Source organism: Bufo bufo, chromosome 2 (assembly GCF_905171765.1).
Source record: "Bufo bufo chromosome 2, aBufBuf1.1, whole genome shotgun sequence".
NCBI classification, from domain to species: domain Eukaryota; kingdom Metazoa; phylum Chordata; class Amphibia; order Anura; family Bufonidae; genus Bufo; species Bufo bufo.
Window position 1 is genome coordinate 254,961,850 of NC_053390.1, and position 18,107 is coordinate 254,979,956.

Sequence of the window (18,107 nt, forward strand, 5' to 3'; positions counted from 1 at the left end):
GTGATATCTTCTATTATTGCAAGGTATTCTTATGAAAGGGTCATATAATTTGTGAATTTCTCATCTTTGACATTGGAACTCTTGGATGCATTATCTTCTTTGGTCCCTATCTTGAATCTCTGATGGCTGCGAGTACAACTTAATTAATTTTTTCACCGTGGTATACTTGTGGTCTTGTATTTTTTTAATACGGTTACCATGTGCTTTTTGTCATATCTTGTTCTTTATATCTTTATCTTTAATTTCTCACAGATATGGTAGGTGGGTGCCGCCGCCTCCTCGCAGCTTACTAAGCAAAGCGCTGTCCACTGGATAGCAACTGAGCTTGGTATTGCAACTTAGCCTCATTCACTTGAATGGGAATGAGCTGCACCTTAGCCACATGACCGATGTGAGGTCAATGGCCTAGGAATATGCTGCGAAGTTCACTGGACCGCGGGGCCTCTCCAAACTGTGAATCAGGCCCCCGCCAATCTGATATTAATGACTGTTCCTGATGATAGGTTATCAACATCAGAATCTCTGAAAACCCTTTTAATAACTGCACTGCGCCATTAGTATACGTGTCACCCACAAAACATATATTAGAGGTAATCTGCCTTCAACTGTGTTCATTCGATGGGCCCATGAGACATACTATAAATCATATGTTTAGCACGGGTAATCGCTCATTTATGTGCTAATAAGTAAAAAAATAATAATAATTCACAACTCACAAACAATAAAAATCCATTAACATACTAGAACACTGGCTCTTGATGGCTTAGCCATTGAAATTTTTCGAGGGGGACATTCAGCCGATTTCCCTACGGTCAAATTAACATAGCATCTGCAACCCTGATGGACACTTATATTTTTTTATATACACATTATTTTAATAAAGGAAATAAAAATTAAGTTTTGACAATTAAAAGACATCACTTGTACCGTTTTCTAATCTGTACTGTTACATTAACCACTACATCACAATACATACCGAGCATTTTGTCTGGATACCAGGAGCTTTCTACACCTAATAACTGTAGGTTTTCATTTTGTCAATCCAAGTTTTTGTTTTTTTTACCCTAAAATCTTTTAATGGTAATTTTTGAAACTGTGAATGTGGATGGACAGAACAGTACTCCAATATTGCTATTGCTGTCTATAGTTTCAGTAGTCATTTGGCAGATGTTTGCCTTCCATGTCAGAAAATGTAAAGCTATACATACAATTTCTCTCCACTCAAATGTAATTACCAAAAAAGGTATAAGCCGGCAGGTAATGACCAAAAAAGGTATAAGGTGGTAGAAAATTGTGCAAAATATTAATTCCACCACCTTGATGCAGACCTTATGTCAATCAGAGGAGATAATGCTTTGTAAGATGGCAAACAGGTGATCTTCAGAAAGATATGTGCAAATCCTATGTTATATTCCCCCTTCCCGAGAACTCTCCCTTTTCTAATGACGAAACACAGTAGGTCAAAGAGGGATCATTGAGTTCTCCAATGGATTGTCACAGACTGAGCAATTAATTAAAGGCACAGTCCGTTTTGTTCAGTGCAGTCTGTTCATTATCATGTGATCCCACTTGCATATTCTATGATCACAACATGGCACATAGACTCAGTATATAGCAGCACTGCAGAGATGCCTTCATCTAATGCTTAATGGTGAAGAAGACCGGAATTCAGCGTTTCTGTATTCTTAGGAAGAGATTACACATTTCGTCCCTGAGACAGAGTGTTGTGAAATGTATTGAAAGTAAGTTGAAATCCAATGTGGAAAAGGTGAATGTAGCAGCTGTCAATAAGATGACCATGTAGGTGAAGATCAGTAGCCTGCAGGATAACCTCCCTTTCTGGTGTCTGAAGCTGCGGACCATTTGCCCTTCGTCCGTACAATAGCCTGGACTACAGCTCCACCTCTTCTTGAATTTTCTACATTATGATGACGTTTTATGAGCCCATCTACTATATGCTGGAAAAAAAAAAAAACACAAGACATAACGTCATTAATAAAGAAGACATTCAGGGCTATTTTTGACCTCTATGCTATAATTCTCACCAATAAACTAGATTAATACCAAGATTCAATGGCAACAAAATCCAAAATAACAAAATCCAAATTTTCCCACCAAAAGATAGATTTGATCTCTGGCCAGATTTACCCAGGATAGTAACCATATAGTGATTGGTTACTGTGGTATGGCCACCTCTGGGTAGAATTTGCCCACAATAGCAATGGAGGATAGATTGGTCTAATACTGTGGCTAGCAGGTTTGTTGGGTCTAGGGAAAATTTTCAACTTCCCTAGTGACAAGTTGGCTTTTGGCGACAAGGTTTCTCATATGACTTCCGGAGTTTTTGAAGCTGGTCATCAACTCCCTTTCTCCCCACCTTCCCCCTTCTTCATTTTTCATTTTCTTCACTTCCATCATGACCTTTTGGTTAACCTGGGGTAAAATTGCTTTATAATAAGCGAGTTTGTGTTTGAGCCTAATTTAACCCCCCATCTGAGGCAGTTTTACCCCGTAAGCTCTGCGCTCCCAGAGAAAGATCTCTCTGAAGAATCCAAGACTACTACAGTTGTAGCTCTTATAGAGACCTGCAGGTGTTGGGGCTTCATAAGAAAACATTTAAATAAAAGTAGTAAAAAAAGTTTTAAAAACATAAAAAAAAATACAAATTCAAATAACCTACTTCCCCATAATAAAATAATACATTAAAAACTAAATATTATATGCGCCACTGCATCCCAAAATGCCCAAATTCTTAAAATATGATGAATGTCGTAGGGGAAAAAAAATATCTAAGTGGCCGATTTGCAGTCTTTTCATCGCTTTACCTCACAAAAAAATGTACTAAAAAGTTATCAAAACACTACAGATCATCCCCCAAAAAATGAGCCATCACTCAGCTTCATAGATGGAAATATAATAAAAGTGATTTTAAAAGAGAAGAAAAACTATATGAATGTGGTATTGCTGTAATCATACTGACCTGAAGAATGAAGGGAACAGTCATTTTTACTGCATTCTGAACACCGTAAAAACAAAACCCATAAAACTATGGTGGATTTGCATTTTTTCCCCAATTTCATCCCATTTGGAATTTTTTTCCAGCTTCCCACAACAGTAAATGTTGCCATTAGATTGTTAAAAAATAAATAAAAAAATCAAGCCCTAATACATCTATGTGAATAGAAAAATAAAGTTTAGCTCTGGGAAAGCAGGGAATAAAAAACTGAAAATGCAAAAATGGAAAATATATGTCCTTAATTTAACTCTTTCAGGACTTTGCGATTTTTTGTTTTTGCATTTTCATTCTTTTACTCCCTGCCTTCCCAGAGCCATAGATTATTTAGTTTTCTGTTAGCATTTTGTTTTGGCAGGACAAATTATAATTTTTAATGACACCATTTAATATTGCATATGATGTAATGGTAAGCTGGAAATTGTTTTTTCCAAATAAGATAAAATTGGAAAAAAATGCAATACCGCTATAGTTTTATGGGTTTTGTTTTTACGACGTTCCCTGTGAGGTAAAACTAACCTGTTCCCTTTATTCTCCAAAATAGTACAATTACAGATGACATATTTATATAGGTTTTTTTTAGCACAAAAAAAAAAAAAGTAAAAACTGGAATAAAAAAAATCACTTTCTTTGCATCGCCATATTCTTTTTATGGTTACATCTATGGAGCTATAAGCTGTGTAGGGGCTAATTTCTCTAGTTTTGAATGATACCATTTTGAAATATGAATACATTTTTGATCACTTTTCATAGTTATTTTTTGGAGGGAGATGAAGCAACAAAAGAAAATTAAAAATGATGAACTGGCCATTTTCATATTTTTTGCCACTACGGTTTCTTTTTATGAAGAAGAAAGGGGGGTTTGAATTTTTCTATATTATTGAAAATATTTTTAACTTTATTTTTTTTACTTCTTTTCACTTTCATTAACCCCCTAGGGTACATGACTGTGTAATAATTAGATTGCTTCTCACATACACTACTCTGAATTAACACAGTAGTATGTATATAATTCTGTATATTTCAATACAGTGCTGCCACCTGCAGGAATATATATGTCATAGGCATGGTAGCCTTATACAGGCTCCAGCCTATTACAACCAACCAATGGCTTCCCCAGTCGTTTTCAACGACGGGAGCACAATGCTTCGGGGAAAGTCACCTCAGATGCTGTGGTTACGACTGCATCTCAAGGGTTAAATGTCTGCAAACGGCATTATAAAACAGCAGAGACTTGGCGGCTGTAGCTTTCACTAAGCAATCTGTTACTTTATTCTGGAGAAAAAGTACTTTAAATCCATATGCAAATGAGCAGTTAAGGGTGGACCAAAACCACTGTGTGCACCCTTGTTCCTCCCGCTTTCTTTGCCAGCCACTCTTTTTCCTTCCTGAGTAAAAGGGCCAGGTGAAATGACAATGCAGGAACCCGGTCCTGTCAATCCAGGAGAAGTAGGGTCTGGCAGAGGAAGCAAAAGTAGCAAGGGTGCAGAGAGTGTGCGAGGCTGCACAGAGTGGCTTCTGTCTGCCCTCGGTGCACTTAACTGCTCATTTGTATATATATTACATATACTTTTTCTCTAGAATGAAGGAAAAGATAGCTTAATGAAAGGTATCATTGCATTCAACTGAGCTGGTCCTACAAGACACTGTGCCTGGGTTATCAGTGAACTTTACTAGTGACAGACTCGCTTTAAGAAATTGAACATTATATCCTTGCTCCTCTGATATTGGTACACACCAGCATGAGCCTTTCCTTAGGCCCTACCCAAGCATTGCTAAAACTAGACTTGGGTATTATATTTTTACTTAACTCAGCCAGACATCATGCTGGATAAAGGTTCAGCAAGATACCCCCATCTCTTATTCTGGAATGCAGAAAGGGCCAAATATACTAATGCCCTGCACCACAAATCTGTAAAAAAAAGTGTCACAATTTGGTGCATATAGGGTTTCTAAACTTTTTTGTGAAATCTTTAGGATTAGTAAATCTGGGTCATTGTCTGTCAAGTTCACCAACTAGTTAATGTCACCAATAATGTCACAAAATAGTTTTCAGTTGAAAAGGAAGAATGTTATAGGAAGGCATAATTAAAATTACAGTATAATCAAGCTGGGCGCTTACTTATCCAACACTTGGAGCTACTGAATTGGCACTAACCTATACCCTGACACTAATGTATAGACAATTACATACCTGTCAAAGTAAAACTATCTAGGCATCACTGACCTTTTCTATGGTTTCTTCCACAACTGTCTCATTTGGGAATAGCTGATTGTGCACCCGTGCCAGCTCCACCGAGTTCTCCACATCATAGCCAAACCATAGTGAGTTCATGATGACCTGAAAAAGAAAAGACAAAACTGTACCCAATACTTGCTTATGACGTTGTTAAATATCCTCATATAATTTCTTACCAATTGGCTTACATGTGACATACAGCCAGGTCCATAAATATTGGGACATCCCACCCAATTCTAACATTTTTGGCTCTATACACCACCACAATGGATTTGAAATGAAACGAACAAGATGTGCTTTAACTGCAGACTGTCAGCTTTAATTTGAGGGCATTTACATCCAAATCAGGTGAACGGTGTAGGAATTACAACAGTTTGCATATGTGCCTCCCGCTTATTAAGGGACCGAAAGTAATGGGACAGAATAATAATCATAAATCAAACTTTCACTTTTTAATACTTGGTTGCAAATCCTTTGCAGTCAATTACAGCCTGAAGTCTGGAATGCATAGACATCACCAGACGCTGGGTTTCATCCCTGATGATGCTCTGCCAGGCCTCTACTGCAACTGTCTTCAGTTCCTGCTTGTTCTTGGGGCATTTTCCCTTCAGTTTTTTCTTCAGCAAGTGAAATGCATGCTCAATCAGATTCAGGTCAGGTGATTGACGTTGCCATTGCATAACATTCCACTTCTTTCCCTTAAAAAACTCTTTGGTTGCTTTTGCAGTATGCTTTGGGTCATTGTCCATCTGCACTGGGAAGTGCCGTCCAATGAGTTCTAAAGCATTTGGCTGAATATGAGCAGATAATATTGCCCGAAACACTTCAGAATTCATCCTGCTGCTTTTGTCAGCAGTCACATCATCAATAAATACAAGAGAACCAGTTCCATTGGCAGCCATACATCCCCACGCCATGACACTACCACCACCATGCTTCACTGATGAGGTGGCATGCTTAGGCTCATGAGCAGTTCCTTTCCTTCTCCATACTCTTCCCACCACTCTGGTACAAGTTTCTCTTGGTCTTATCTGTCCATAGGATGTTGTTCCAGAACTGTGAAGGCTTTTTTAGATGTCTTTTGGCAAACTCTAATCTGGCCTTCCTGTTTTTGAGGCTCACCAATGGTTTACATCTTGTGGTGAACCCTCTGTATTCACTCTGGTGAAGTCTTCTCTTGATTGTTGACTTTGACACACATACACCTACCTCCTGGAGAGTGTTCTTGATCTGGCCAACTGTTGTGAAGGGTGTTTTCTTCACCAGGGAAAGAATTCTTCGGTCATCCACCACAGTTGTTTTCAGTGGTCTACTGGGTCTTTTTTTCAGCCCAATGATGGCTTGCTTCACTGATAGTGACAGCTCTTTGGATCTCATCTTAAGAGTTGACAGCAACAGATTCCAAATGCAAATAGCACACTTGAAATTAACTCTGGACCTTTTATCGGCTCATTGTAATTGGGATAATGAGGGAATAACACACACCTGGCCATGGAACAGCTGAGAAGCCAATTGTCCTATTACTTTTGGCCCCTTAACAAGTGGGAGGCACATATGCAAACTGTTGTAATTCCTACACCATTCACCTGATTTGGATGTAAATACCCTCAAATTAAAGCTGACAGTCTGCAGTTAAAGCACATCTTGTTTGTTTCATTTCAAATCCATTGTGGTGGTGTATAGAGTCAAAAATGTTAGAATTGTGTCAGTGTCCCAATATTTATGGACCTGACTGTACATTTTTTCAAACTTTGATTTATTTAACAAATGCAATAAAGAAATACTTAGATTATTACACACTCAAAAGTACATAGCAAAATGACATGACAATTGTCCGCACAGAGCGCCAACAGCAACAGTTTCTTGTCATAGAGGGATGTGTGCAAGCAGTCTCAGTGTACAGAGCAATAAAGTAATAAAATTACATGGTGTCTCGTGACCTGAAATAAATGGCTGATGTCGGAGCACCATAATCCTCAGGCATTTGTAAACTTAAAGGCTATGTACATATTCAGAGGCAATTTTTTCTTATGATTGCATTTTACTCATTTTTGGCTAAAAATAATTTTTTCAATTGAAATTTATTAAAAATATTGAGCCGTTCTGAAGCAGAGATAAGAAGTCTGTCTGCTCCTGCTCTGACGGAAAAGACAGAGAATCCAAAAGGGTGCTACTAGAACATCTCAGCTCTGTACAGAAAAAAAATATTTTTTAATAAATGGCAATAAAAAAAAATATTTTTAGCTCAAAATCAGTACAATGCAATAATAAAAAAAAATTCCCCCAAAGGTGTACATAGCCTTTAAGGCCAGCCGCTATTCTTATACACAGTGGTTTCATGAATAACTGTATTCACCAGGGCTTTCTATTGAGTAAGTGGCTTCTATCCCCTATCCATCTAAGAGCAATATCCTAGTGTGTAAGATACAATTCTACACTTTGAAATATTTCATAAAAATAGGCTTGGTAAATATGTAGCAAATGTTAAAGGAAATGTATCACCAAAAAATGCCAGATAAAACCAGATAGTAATGCATCATATTTTTCTAATATGTTTTTATTTCCAGATTTCATATTTTACTCTATTTCATGAACACCATTATGAGGACAGCCATCTTGCCTGAGCTGTTCTTAACAGCATTTAGAAAGCAATAAGAAAATATCTTTACAGCAGCCCAATGGTACATAGACACAATGGTCAGGAGGGGACCTCACTGACTTTTAAGGGAGAGTTTTCTAGGCATGCTCTGCGACCTGTGCAGAGGTCATTGTACAAGGAAAGAATAGATACGATTTGACAATAACCTATTGTGAATGGTGGATCCTGTCTTATTTATACACAGAGGTGATATTATTATAGGCAGGATTAGAATGACAGATAAGCAGGTGACTGCAGTAAAGTGATCTGTACAGACCAAGAAGTGGCGCCTATTATTAAGCTTAGTGGCCAGTGTGAAAACTGCAGGATTTAATGGTTTTTGTTTAACTATAGATGCGGACATGGAAAATTAGAAATAACATCAAAAATTCTTAAAAAATATGTCAAACATTAAAAATTAATTTAACAGAACAAAAGATGTTAAACATATCAAGTTAGAGTTTGCTGCAAACTGTGTACGCAACACTCTCAAGTTATTTGCTACATCTGGAATGTTAACTTCTCAGGCAGTTAGTCCCAGGAAAAAAATGATTATGCTCACTGCCTTCTTTCTGTTGGATGTCCAAATAACCAGTACTAGGAGACACCCTGAGCAAGAAACAGCTGTATGCACAATGAACAAATTCAAAACAATAAAACTCCAGCACTCTGTAAAAACTTCACTTCTTTATTGGAAAATTCTTAAAAACATCTTGTACAACTATTTAAAACCTAAGACCTATGCATTTCAGACCTAGTATGACTTGTCCTTAATCATTGCATGGAAATGCTAGGTCTGTTTTTTAATCGTTGTACAAGAGGTTTTTACAGGAGTTTCCAATAAAGAAATAAAGTTTTTACAGAGTGCTTTTATCGTTTTGAACCAGTCCCATTGACAGCTAGAGCATCTCTTCAATGTGTGACCCCCTCCTAACATCTCCCAGTATTTCTTGTCCTTCTTGACATGGAATAAGTCCCACTTGAATTTTGCTTAGACCTTAGATCATAGTGTTTTGGTGGACTGGCAAAAGTACATTGAATGGATAAAATGAAGATCATGTTCCCCTGGGACATAACTTTCACTTGACACAAATGAAGTATATGCTCCCTGCCAAGATTTTTTGTGACAACTAGTGTTGAGTGAATCAAAGCATCCGAAGTGAAATTCGATCCAAAATTTAGGAAAAATTAGATTCTCCACAAATCAGAATTTTCTCAAGATTCGTGGCAACACGTTTTTTTTTTTTCAAAAATGGCTGCTGCACGCTACAAAGTGAAAGTAAGAAGCCCGGGGATGCGATATGACCCATAATGCTGTGCAGCCAGCCAATCCACAAATAGCCAACCCCTGTGATGTCACAGCCCTATAAAAGCCTCATCCCACACAGTCTCTGTCATTTAGTGTGAGCTAAGCATAGGGAAAGATGCGACAAGTGCGTATGGGCTAGGGACAGTGTTGAAGAAAACTATTAATAGAAGAATATTGGGTAGGGAGAGTGCAGGGAGATCATAGGGAGAGTTTTTCGAGACTGTAGGGAGAGCATAGGGACACAGCAGGGGCACTGCATGTTGAGTAATTGCCGTGAGCATCTTTAATCTGTTAGTTTATGCATAGACTTACTGTGCCTCACTGTTAAAGGACGGTCTAATATATACTGTAGCTGTGTTTATCTTCTTCAACTGCTGCCTCATTCTTAGTTAATCTGTTACATTACTGATACAGTTACCGTATATTATGGCCAACAGACTGGGACTGGGACTGGGACTGGGACTGGGGGGGGCCCCCCCCCCCCCCCAAGGTACAGGCAGTGGCAAAAATGTTGCTGTAGCTGGCACAAGTAGCAGCACAGTCAGTATTTGCATCAGTATTTGATCAGAATTTGTAAGCCAAAAGCAGGAGTGGGTTCGAAACACAGATGAAATGCAAATATTTCCTTTACATTGTATCTTTGTTTTGGACCCACTCCTGTTTTTGGCTTACAAATACTGATCAAATACTAACTGTCTGAAAGAGGCTTTATGCATCCTCAAAATACAGGCTTTGTTTTTGTTTTCTTAGTTTTTTGTTCTTCTGACAGATCAGAAGAATGGAAAAATAAACAGTAATGTGAACACAGCATTACTGCCACTGCTTCTGCCCCCTCCCCACTCTGTTATGGGGCCACTATTGTCACTGTTACTGCAACCCCACCCCCCCACCCCTCTGTCATGGGGCCACTACTGTCACTGGTACTGCCAGTGCTGCCACCCTCCCCACTCTGTCATGGGGCCACTATTGTTACTGATACTGCCACTGCTGCTGCCACCCTCCTCAATCTCTTATGGGGCTTCTTGAATCTTGGGGCACTGCACAGTTGTTAAGAAATTTAGTGAAATAAATTAAACTAATTAATGCTAAATAATAAACATCATAAACATAAGGACACAATCTTCATTTGTTCAATCAGGGGGACATAATCTTTACTTGATCCCATTGAACAGTGCATTCTTTTCACATGATAAAAATAAAAAAGTTGCAAAAAATGTTGCAACTTTTTAAATGCTATGAGATAAGATTTAGATTTTGCACTAATTTGAAAAGTATTTTATTGCCTTATTCGCCTCCCAGTGGCTTATTTCTTCTTGCTTTCTTACCAGTGCTGTTGACGTGGTGATTTTAGACCCTCCAGAACCTCCAACCACCATATGCACCTTTTGGTCCTTATCCAGAAGGATTGCTGGACACATTGAGGACTGAGGCCGTTTACCTGCAAGAATTGTAAAAGATAAGATCTCTAATGTTTCATCTGTGACATATTTTTTCATTTAATGTGTACACAGTACCTGGTTTGATAAAATTAGATGGTGATGGTGGGATACCGAACCCATTGGTTATTAATGGTGAGCTGAAATCATCCATTTCATCATTGAAGATAATTCCAGTTACATTGGAGCGAACCTTAGATCCAAAACTGGAACAAGAATATAAAAAAATATATATTAATATGCATATACACAACTAGGGAGAGACTAGTCAATCAGACTGAATTGGGCAGTAATAATATGGCTGGTAGCTGCCCTTGTGACTCTTCTCCCCACTCCTGTTTTTTTTTTATTTTTTATAAACAGTTTTTTTTGTGACTTAATGTAGGCGATCCAGTGCTCCAAGTGAATTAAAACTTGACCTTTATTTCCATACATTAAAAACAACAATCACGATGTCCATAATATAGGAACATTATTTTACAATTCTGACGCGTTTCTGACCCATAGGGGGCGTAAATCATAGAACATCTATGTCACTATTGAATCAGGAAGAGCCGTTATGAGATTCTATGTATTTTTTATACCTGGTTTGCTGTTTGTAACCATGCAGCCTGTCAGGAGTTCATACTACATGTGGGCAGTATGCATTTCCTGACCTTTGCCTTCAAAACTAGGTAAAATCAATAAAGTAAACAATTTAGATTTTCTACTAGTGTAGCCTGTAAGAAATATACAAATATGTCTCTTTTCCCATACACCCACTCTTCTCTTACTATAGATTGATAGTGCTGGTGGCAGCCACAGCACTTCCATCCTCCGCTACAACTGACAGGTGTGCTGTGCCATGGTTATCTGGAATGTAGAATATGGGCTCATAGTATTCTGATGGGTGCGTGGTGTCGTTTGAGATTTTATTTCTTAGATCCTCAGCAAAGTTATCCGAAGTGATGTTCTTCATTACCTATAGGGAAAACGCATGGGAAACAAACTAGGAGCAAATGACATTTGGCAACTGATAAAATCATACAAATGCAGGAGCTAGAAAAGTGGCACACATAGTCCCTATGGTTCCATATTACAGAGCAGTAGGCAATCTGCGCTCCACTGTACAGTATAATCCCTTCATAGGGCACTGGATATTTCTAGTCATTCCTTCTAGGAATACTATATATAATAGGAAATGTCACCATTTTCCTTCCACTGATACCATAGACAAACATGAATAAAAATGTCTATATGCCACTGGAGACACACAGAGGTGCAGTATGGTCCATAGATTTCTATGCCTTCGGTCACCTTCACACAGTGATTGAGAGCCAAAACCAGAAGTAGAGCCTATACATGTATATTATGTAAGGTATAATAGAAAGATTTGCACCTGTTCACTGATGGAAATCACTGATCAAATGCTGACCAACCACTGGCTGTGTGAAAGCAGCCTTAAAAGCAGAAAAAAAAAATTCTATAAATATTGACTTAAAAAATACTCCTTTTCTAACGGCAGTGTTAAAAAAGGAGTATTTTTTAAGTCAATATTTATAGAAAACATTTTTTTCAGTTTTTTTCTGCAGTATTATACCACATATACACTGCTCAAAAAAATAAAGGGAACACTTAAACAACACAATGTAACTCCAAGTCAATCACACTTCTGTGAAATCAAACTGTCCACTTAGGAAGCAACACTGAGTGACAATCAATTTCACATGCTGTTGTGCAAATGGGATAGACAACAGGTGGAAATTATAGGCAATTAGCAAGACACCTCCAATAAAGGAGTGGTTCTGCAGGTGGTAACCACAGACCACTTATCAGTTCCTATGCTTCCTGGCTGATGTTTTGGTCACTTTTGAATGCTGGCGGTGCTTTCACTCTAGTGGTAGCATGAGACAGAGTCTACAACCCACACAAGTGGCTCAGGTAGTGCAGCTTATCCAGGATGGCACATCAATGCGAACTGTGGCAAGAAGGTTTGCTGTATCTGTCAGCGTAGTGTCCAAAGCATGGAGGCGCTACCAGGAGACAGGCCAATACATCAGGAGACGTGGAGGAGGCCGTAGGAGGGCAACAACCCAGCAGCAGGACCGCTACCTCTGCCTTTGTGCAAGGAGGAACAGGAGGAGCACTGCCAGAGCCCTGCAAAATGACCTCCAGCAGGCCACAAATGTGCATGTGTCTACTCAAACGGTAAGAAACAGACTCCATGAGGGTGATATGAGGGCCCGACGTCCACAGGTGGGGGATGTGCTTACAGCCCAACACCGTGCAGGACGTTTGGCATTTGCCAGAGAACACCAAGATTGGCAAATTCGCCACTGGCACCCTGTGCTCTTCACAGATGAAAGCAGGTTCACACTGAGCACATGTGACAGATGTGACAGAGTCTGGAGACGCCGTGGAGAACGTTTTGCTGCCTGCAACATCCTCCAGCATGACCGGTTTGGCATTGGGTCAGTAATGGTGTGGGGTGGCATTTCTTTGGAGGGCCGCACAGCCCTCCATGTGCTCGCCAGAGGTAGCCTGACTGCCATTAGGTACCGAGATGAGATCCTCAGACCCCTTGTGAGACCATATGCTGGTGCGGTTGGCCCTGGGTTCCTCCTAATGCAAGACAATGCTAGACCTCATGTGGCTGGAGTGTGCCAGCAGTTCCTGCAAGACGAAGGCATTGATGCTATGGACTGGCCCGCCCGTTCCCCAGACCTGAATCCAATTGAGCACATCTGGGACATCATGTCTCGCTCTATCCACCAACGTCACGTTGCACCACAGACTTTCCAGGAGTTGGCAGATGCTTTAGTCCAGGTCTGGGAGGAGATCCCTCAGGAGACCGTCCGCCACCTCATCAGGAGCATGCACAGGCGTTGTAGGGAGGTCATACAGGCACGTGGAGGCCACACACACTACTGAGCCTCATTTTGACTTGTTTTAAGGACATTACATCAAAGTTGGATCAGCCTGTAGTGTGTTTTTCCACTTTAATTTTGAGTGTGACTCCAAATCCAGACCTCCATGGGTTAAAAAATTTGATTTCCATTTTTTTATTTTTGTGTGATTTTGTTGTCAGCACATTTAACTATGTAAAGAACAAAGTATTTCAGAAAAATATTTAATTAATTCAGATCTAGGATGTGTTATTTTTGTGTTCCCTTTATTTTTTTGAGCAGTGTATAATCTTTTGTAGCAGTCAGCACAGACAGATAAGATAGGGATTCCATTGTTATTTTACTGCTGCTGCGAGGGAAAGAGAATATCTGCTAGTATAATAATAGATGTAGAATTTAGGATGACAGCATGACAACTCTATTGATTATTATATCCAGAAAAATACCCACCTGTTTTTTGTTAAAAAAAAAACAAAAAAATAAAAACAACTGATTATTCACATATAGGCTGTTAATGTGTGCTAAAATATTTTGATGGTAGTGTCTCTTTAAAATGACTGTGAATTAAACCTTATTCTGTGTGCTCTTCCATCAATCAAAGCTGCTTTTACCTCTGTTATGTCTATGAACTTGGGATCTCCCAGCAAAGTTCTTTTAGCGTAGGCAAAACGGAAAGCTTCAACTATGCGGTGGTAAGTCAGTCCAATGGACTCAGGCTTTAAGCTCTGGGGAGAAAAGTTAAAACCTAACAGAAAAAAAATGATAGAACAAAATGGAAATAATTAGAAAATAAATGTGCGTTATTATTATTGCTGCTATACCCTATAAAATACTGTACATTACAGAAAATGGCATCTCACCGTGGTTTCCTTTAGAGAATATAATGTTCTGAGACAGAAAATGAAAACCACTAACGAGGCTCTCACCTTTCAGAATGTTAAGGATAAGTCCAAGGACAGGACCACTCAGGGGTGCAGTAGGGACGATCAGGGTGTAGTCTCCAAGCTGATAACGAAGTGGCTGCTCATTGATCTCAGCTTTATAATTTCTCAGATCTTCCTCTGTAATGATTCCACCTACAGCCCAATGTAAGACAAGTAAGGCCATTACCTTTATACGTGCAGCTCGGAGAACCGTTCATGTATCTACTTACCTGCTTGTTGGATGTCTCTGGCAATCTGCTTGGCGAGTGTGCCATTATAGAAGGAATCAGGATCATCAGCCAGGGTCTGCAGAGTCTGCGCTAGTTTGGGCAACTTTACAATATCTCCTTTCTGCAATGCCTTCCCCTGTGCATTACAGAATACCTCACTGAAAAGACATCAACAAGAATGAATGGTACAGCCCATTCTAAATGTCACTTATCTGAAAACAACGGTAAAAATGTCACCTCTAGAAGTCTAGGTGAATTTAGGTTAGTCTAAGAATTACTTGAATATCTGCTAAAAAGGGAGTTATTTTGTCACTTTTGCTGCTGTTTTTGGTACATTTTTGGCAGTAGAAACATCAAAGGATAGCTTGAAATCTATGGGACTTTTGAAATACTGGGTACATGTATTTTTTATAGTGTTTTTTTTTTCCAATTTGGGTGCATTTTTGTGAGCATGACTTCTTTAAAAACACAGCATGTTGTACAATGGCATTTTTTTTAATTAAAAGTGTTTCTCTATACCCTTCTCTATATGGAAAAAAAAACCTGGAAAAACACATTTCACACATGATGAAATAATTACTACTAACAAAGGCTGTAAGATGACCAAAAAACAATGTTTTATAGGCGTTTTTAGCTGCATACCAAATTCCCACCTATGCAGGAATGTTGATACGTGTGATCATGGTAAACATGCAATGCTTGTGGAACATTTTCATGTAGTAGCAGCTTAAAAGGGTGGAGACCTGGGCTGTTGTGTGGGAGTGGTAGGACATTTAAAAGATGAAGGTTTTCTTCTGCCCCCTAACTGCCAATTAAAAAAAAAAAATCTTGGAAAACCCTTTTTAAATTGGACTGTGTTGTGCCATAAATGTCTAATTGCTTTAGTCCTCACCTCTGAGACCACTACCTATTAGGGTACAACCACACAGCGCGGTCGAGTCGCAGTCATGCTGCAGTTAGAGAACCTATGCCACTGACCTCATGTGGTTACCACATGTATAATGATGCTTTTAGGGTGCGTTTTTTGCCCGTGATCGATTATGAGCTGTTGGGAATTTTTGTGGTTCTTTAGTATTCAGATTTTTTCATAATTCAGGTAATTTTGCACAAGGCCATACTATTTTTTTGCTTATTTTTATTTGTAAAATAGTGAAAAGAGGCAATTTCTTTGAGCTTTTTTTTTTATGTATTTAAAAACTTTTTCCCCTTTTTTTAAATTCCATTTTTAACCCCCTTAGGGGACTTAAACAAGTGGCCATTAGATCGCTTATACCATAGACCGTGCTAGTTTAACATTGCAGACTATGGTAAAATTGTTGTGTTTCTATTGAGTTCTACCACAGGCAGAGCTCAATAAGGAACTTTGCTATGGCAGGTCTGGGGAACTTTACAAGGTTCCCAGCTGCCATAGCAACCAAATGGCTCCTGTGATTTTGTCAAAGGGGAGCTATTCAGTCACCAGGAGCACTCCGTTCACAGTAAATGACCCCCTCAGATGCCATGGTCTCAATTGACCTGGGAATCTAAGGGATTAAATGTCCATGATTGGAGTCATCTCTGATCACAGAGAGCGCCAGCAGGTGTCTGCTGTATAAAACACAGCTAGCTAGGGTGCACACTCAGCACCTATGCAGGCACCATGTTTAAAACCCCACCTTTCATTGTATGTATATGGCGGATCGCACGAAGGGGTTAAGCTGGGCCCCAATGCTAAACATGTAACAGGGCCCTCCCCACCATATGCTAATTATAATACTGCTTAAAAAAATTGGCAGAGGGGCATATGGGTCCTCTCAGCAACCAGGGCAGGGATGTGGCTGCTACTTCTACATCCTCTATAGCTACGCTTCTGCATCATCCAACAAAAAAATCTACAATGTAATGGAATTTATTTTAGCCTGTACAGTACCAGCGCTGTACATGTACGGCGCTGGCAACTGTGTTTAAAATACCAGCGCCATACTACTACGGCGGCTGATCGGGCGGTTGTAGCTGCTGGGGACCTGCAGTCACTGATAGCTGGACCCCTGCGTTATGCGCCAGCATCAGTGAAAACATCAATGCCGGCGCATTAACCCATATGTGCCGCGGTCAGCGCTAACCGTGGCACGCGTAGTGTCTGTGGAGGGAGGGAGCTGCCATTGGGTCCCCACGGTGCTGTGACAGGGACCCTATGACTGGAAAGTGCCAAAACAGTCATTTTCTGGTCACCTTGCCTCACAAAAAGTGGAATACCAAGCGATTAAAAAGGCATATGTATCCCAAAATGGTACCAAACTGTAATCTCATCCCGCAAAAAATTAGCCCCTACCTAAGACAATCACCCAAAAAATAATAAAAATATGGCTCTCAGAAAATGTATCAATGTTCATTGATAACTATTTTATGAGGTATTACTATCTGTCTTAAAAATAGAGAAATTCTAATTTAGAAAATTGTGAATTTTTCAAAAATTTTGGTAAATTTTGGATTCTTTTATAAATAAAGGTGAAATATATTGACTCAAATTTACCACTGTCATGAAGTACAATGCATCACGAGAAAACAATCAATCTCAGAACAGCTTGGCTAAGTAAGTGTTCCAAAGTTATTAGCACATAAAGTGACGCATGCAAAAATCGGCCTGGGATTTAACGTGAAAAGTGGCTCGGTAGTGAAGGGGTTAAGCAAAAGTTTCTATGTATTCCTAATTAAATCAGATCGAGATTAACGTAATGAGAAGTGTAACTGAATAAATAAGATAGCTAGCTTAAGGCCTCCTGCACACGACCGTTTTTTTTCCCCGTTTACTGGCCGTTTTTTGCGTTCCGTATACGGAACCATTCATTTCAATGGTTCCGCAAAAAAAAGGAATGTACTCCGTATGCATTCCGTTTCCGTATTTCAGTTTTTTCCGTTCCGTTTAAAGATACAACATGTCCAATTATTGCCCGCAAATCACGTTCCGTGGCTCCATTCAAGTCAATGGGTCCGCAAAAAAACTGAACACATACGGAAATGCATCCGTATGTCTTCCGTTTCCGTTTTTTGCTGAACCATCTATTGAAAATGTTATGCCCAGCCCAATTTTATCAATGTAATTACTGTATACTGTATATGCCATACGGAAAAATGGAACAGAAACGGAAACACAACGGAAACAAAAAACGGAACAACGGATCCATGAAAAACGGACCGCAAAACACAGAAAAAGCCATACGGTCGTGTGCAATAGGCCTAAGGGTCCATTCACACGTCCGCATTTTTATATCAGGGATTGCGATCCGTTTTTTGCGGATCCGTTGTTCCGCAAAAATGTTTCCGTATATCATCCGTATGTGATCTGTTTTTGCGGATCCGCAAAAACGGATAACATGATGTACTTTAAAAATGCTAATAAAGTTGTAATGGTTTAAATTTTTTTTTATAAAAGTATAACAACGGATCCGCAAAAA

The 18,107-nt window shown here is 39.3% G+C and overlaps 1 protein-coding gene across 1 annotated transcript in view; it reads right to left on the reverse strand.

The window, feature by feature from the left end:
- Positions 1-863: 863 nt before the first annotated feature.
- Positions 864-18,107, reverse strand: part of GGT1 (gamma-glutamyltransferase 1) — a 118,292-nt gene continuing 101,048 nt past the window's right edge. The window contains exons 6-13 of the mRNA XM_040416415.1: positions 14,674-14,831; positions 14,447-14,596; positions 14,132-14,265; positions 11,409-11,596; positions 10,714-10,841; positions 10,525-10,637; positions 5,241-5,354; positions 864-1,958 (exon numbers count right to left, since the gene is read on the reverse strand). Coding sequence (XP_040272349.1) covers positions 1,812-1,958; positions 5,241-5,354; positions 10,525-10,637; positions 10,714-10,841; positions 11,409-11,596; positions 14,132-14,265; positions 14,447-14,596; positions 14,674-14,831 — 1,132 coding nt within the window. The 3' untranslated portion in view covers positions 864-1,811. The remainder of the gene's footprint in view (positions 1,959-5,240; positions 5,355-10,524; positions 10,638-10,713; positions 10,842-11,408; positions 11,597-14,131; positions 14,266-14,446; positions 14,597-14,673; positions 14,832-18,107) is intronic.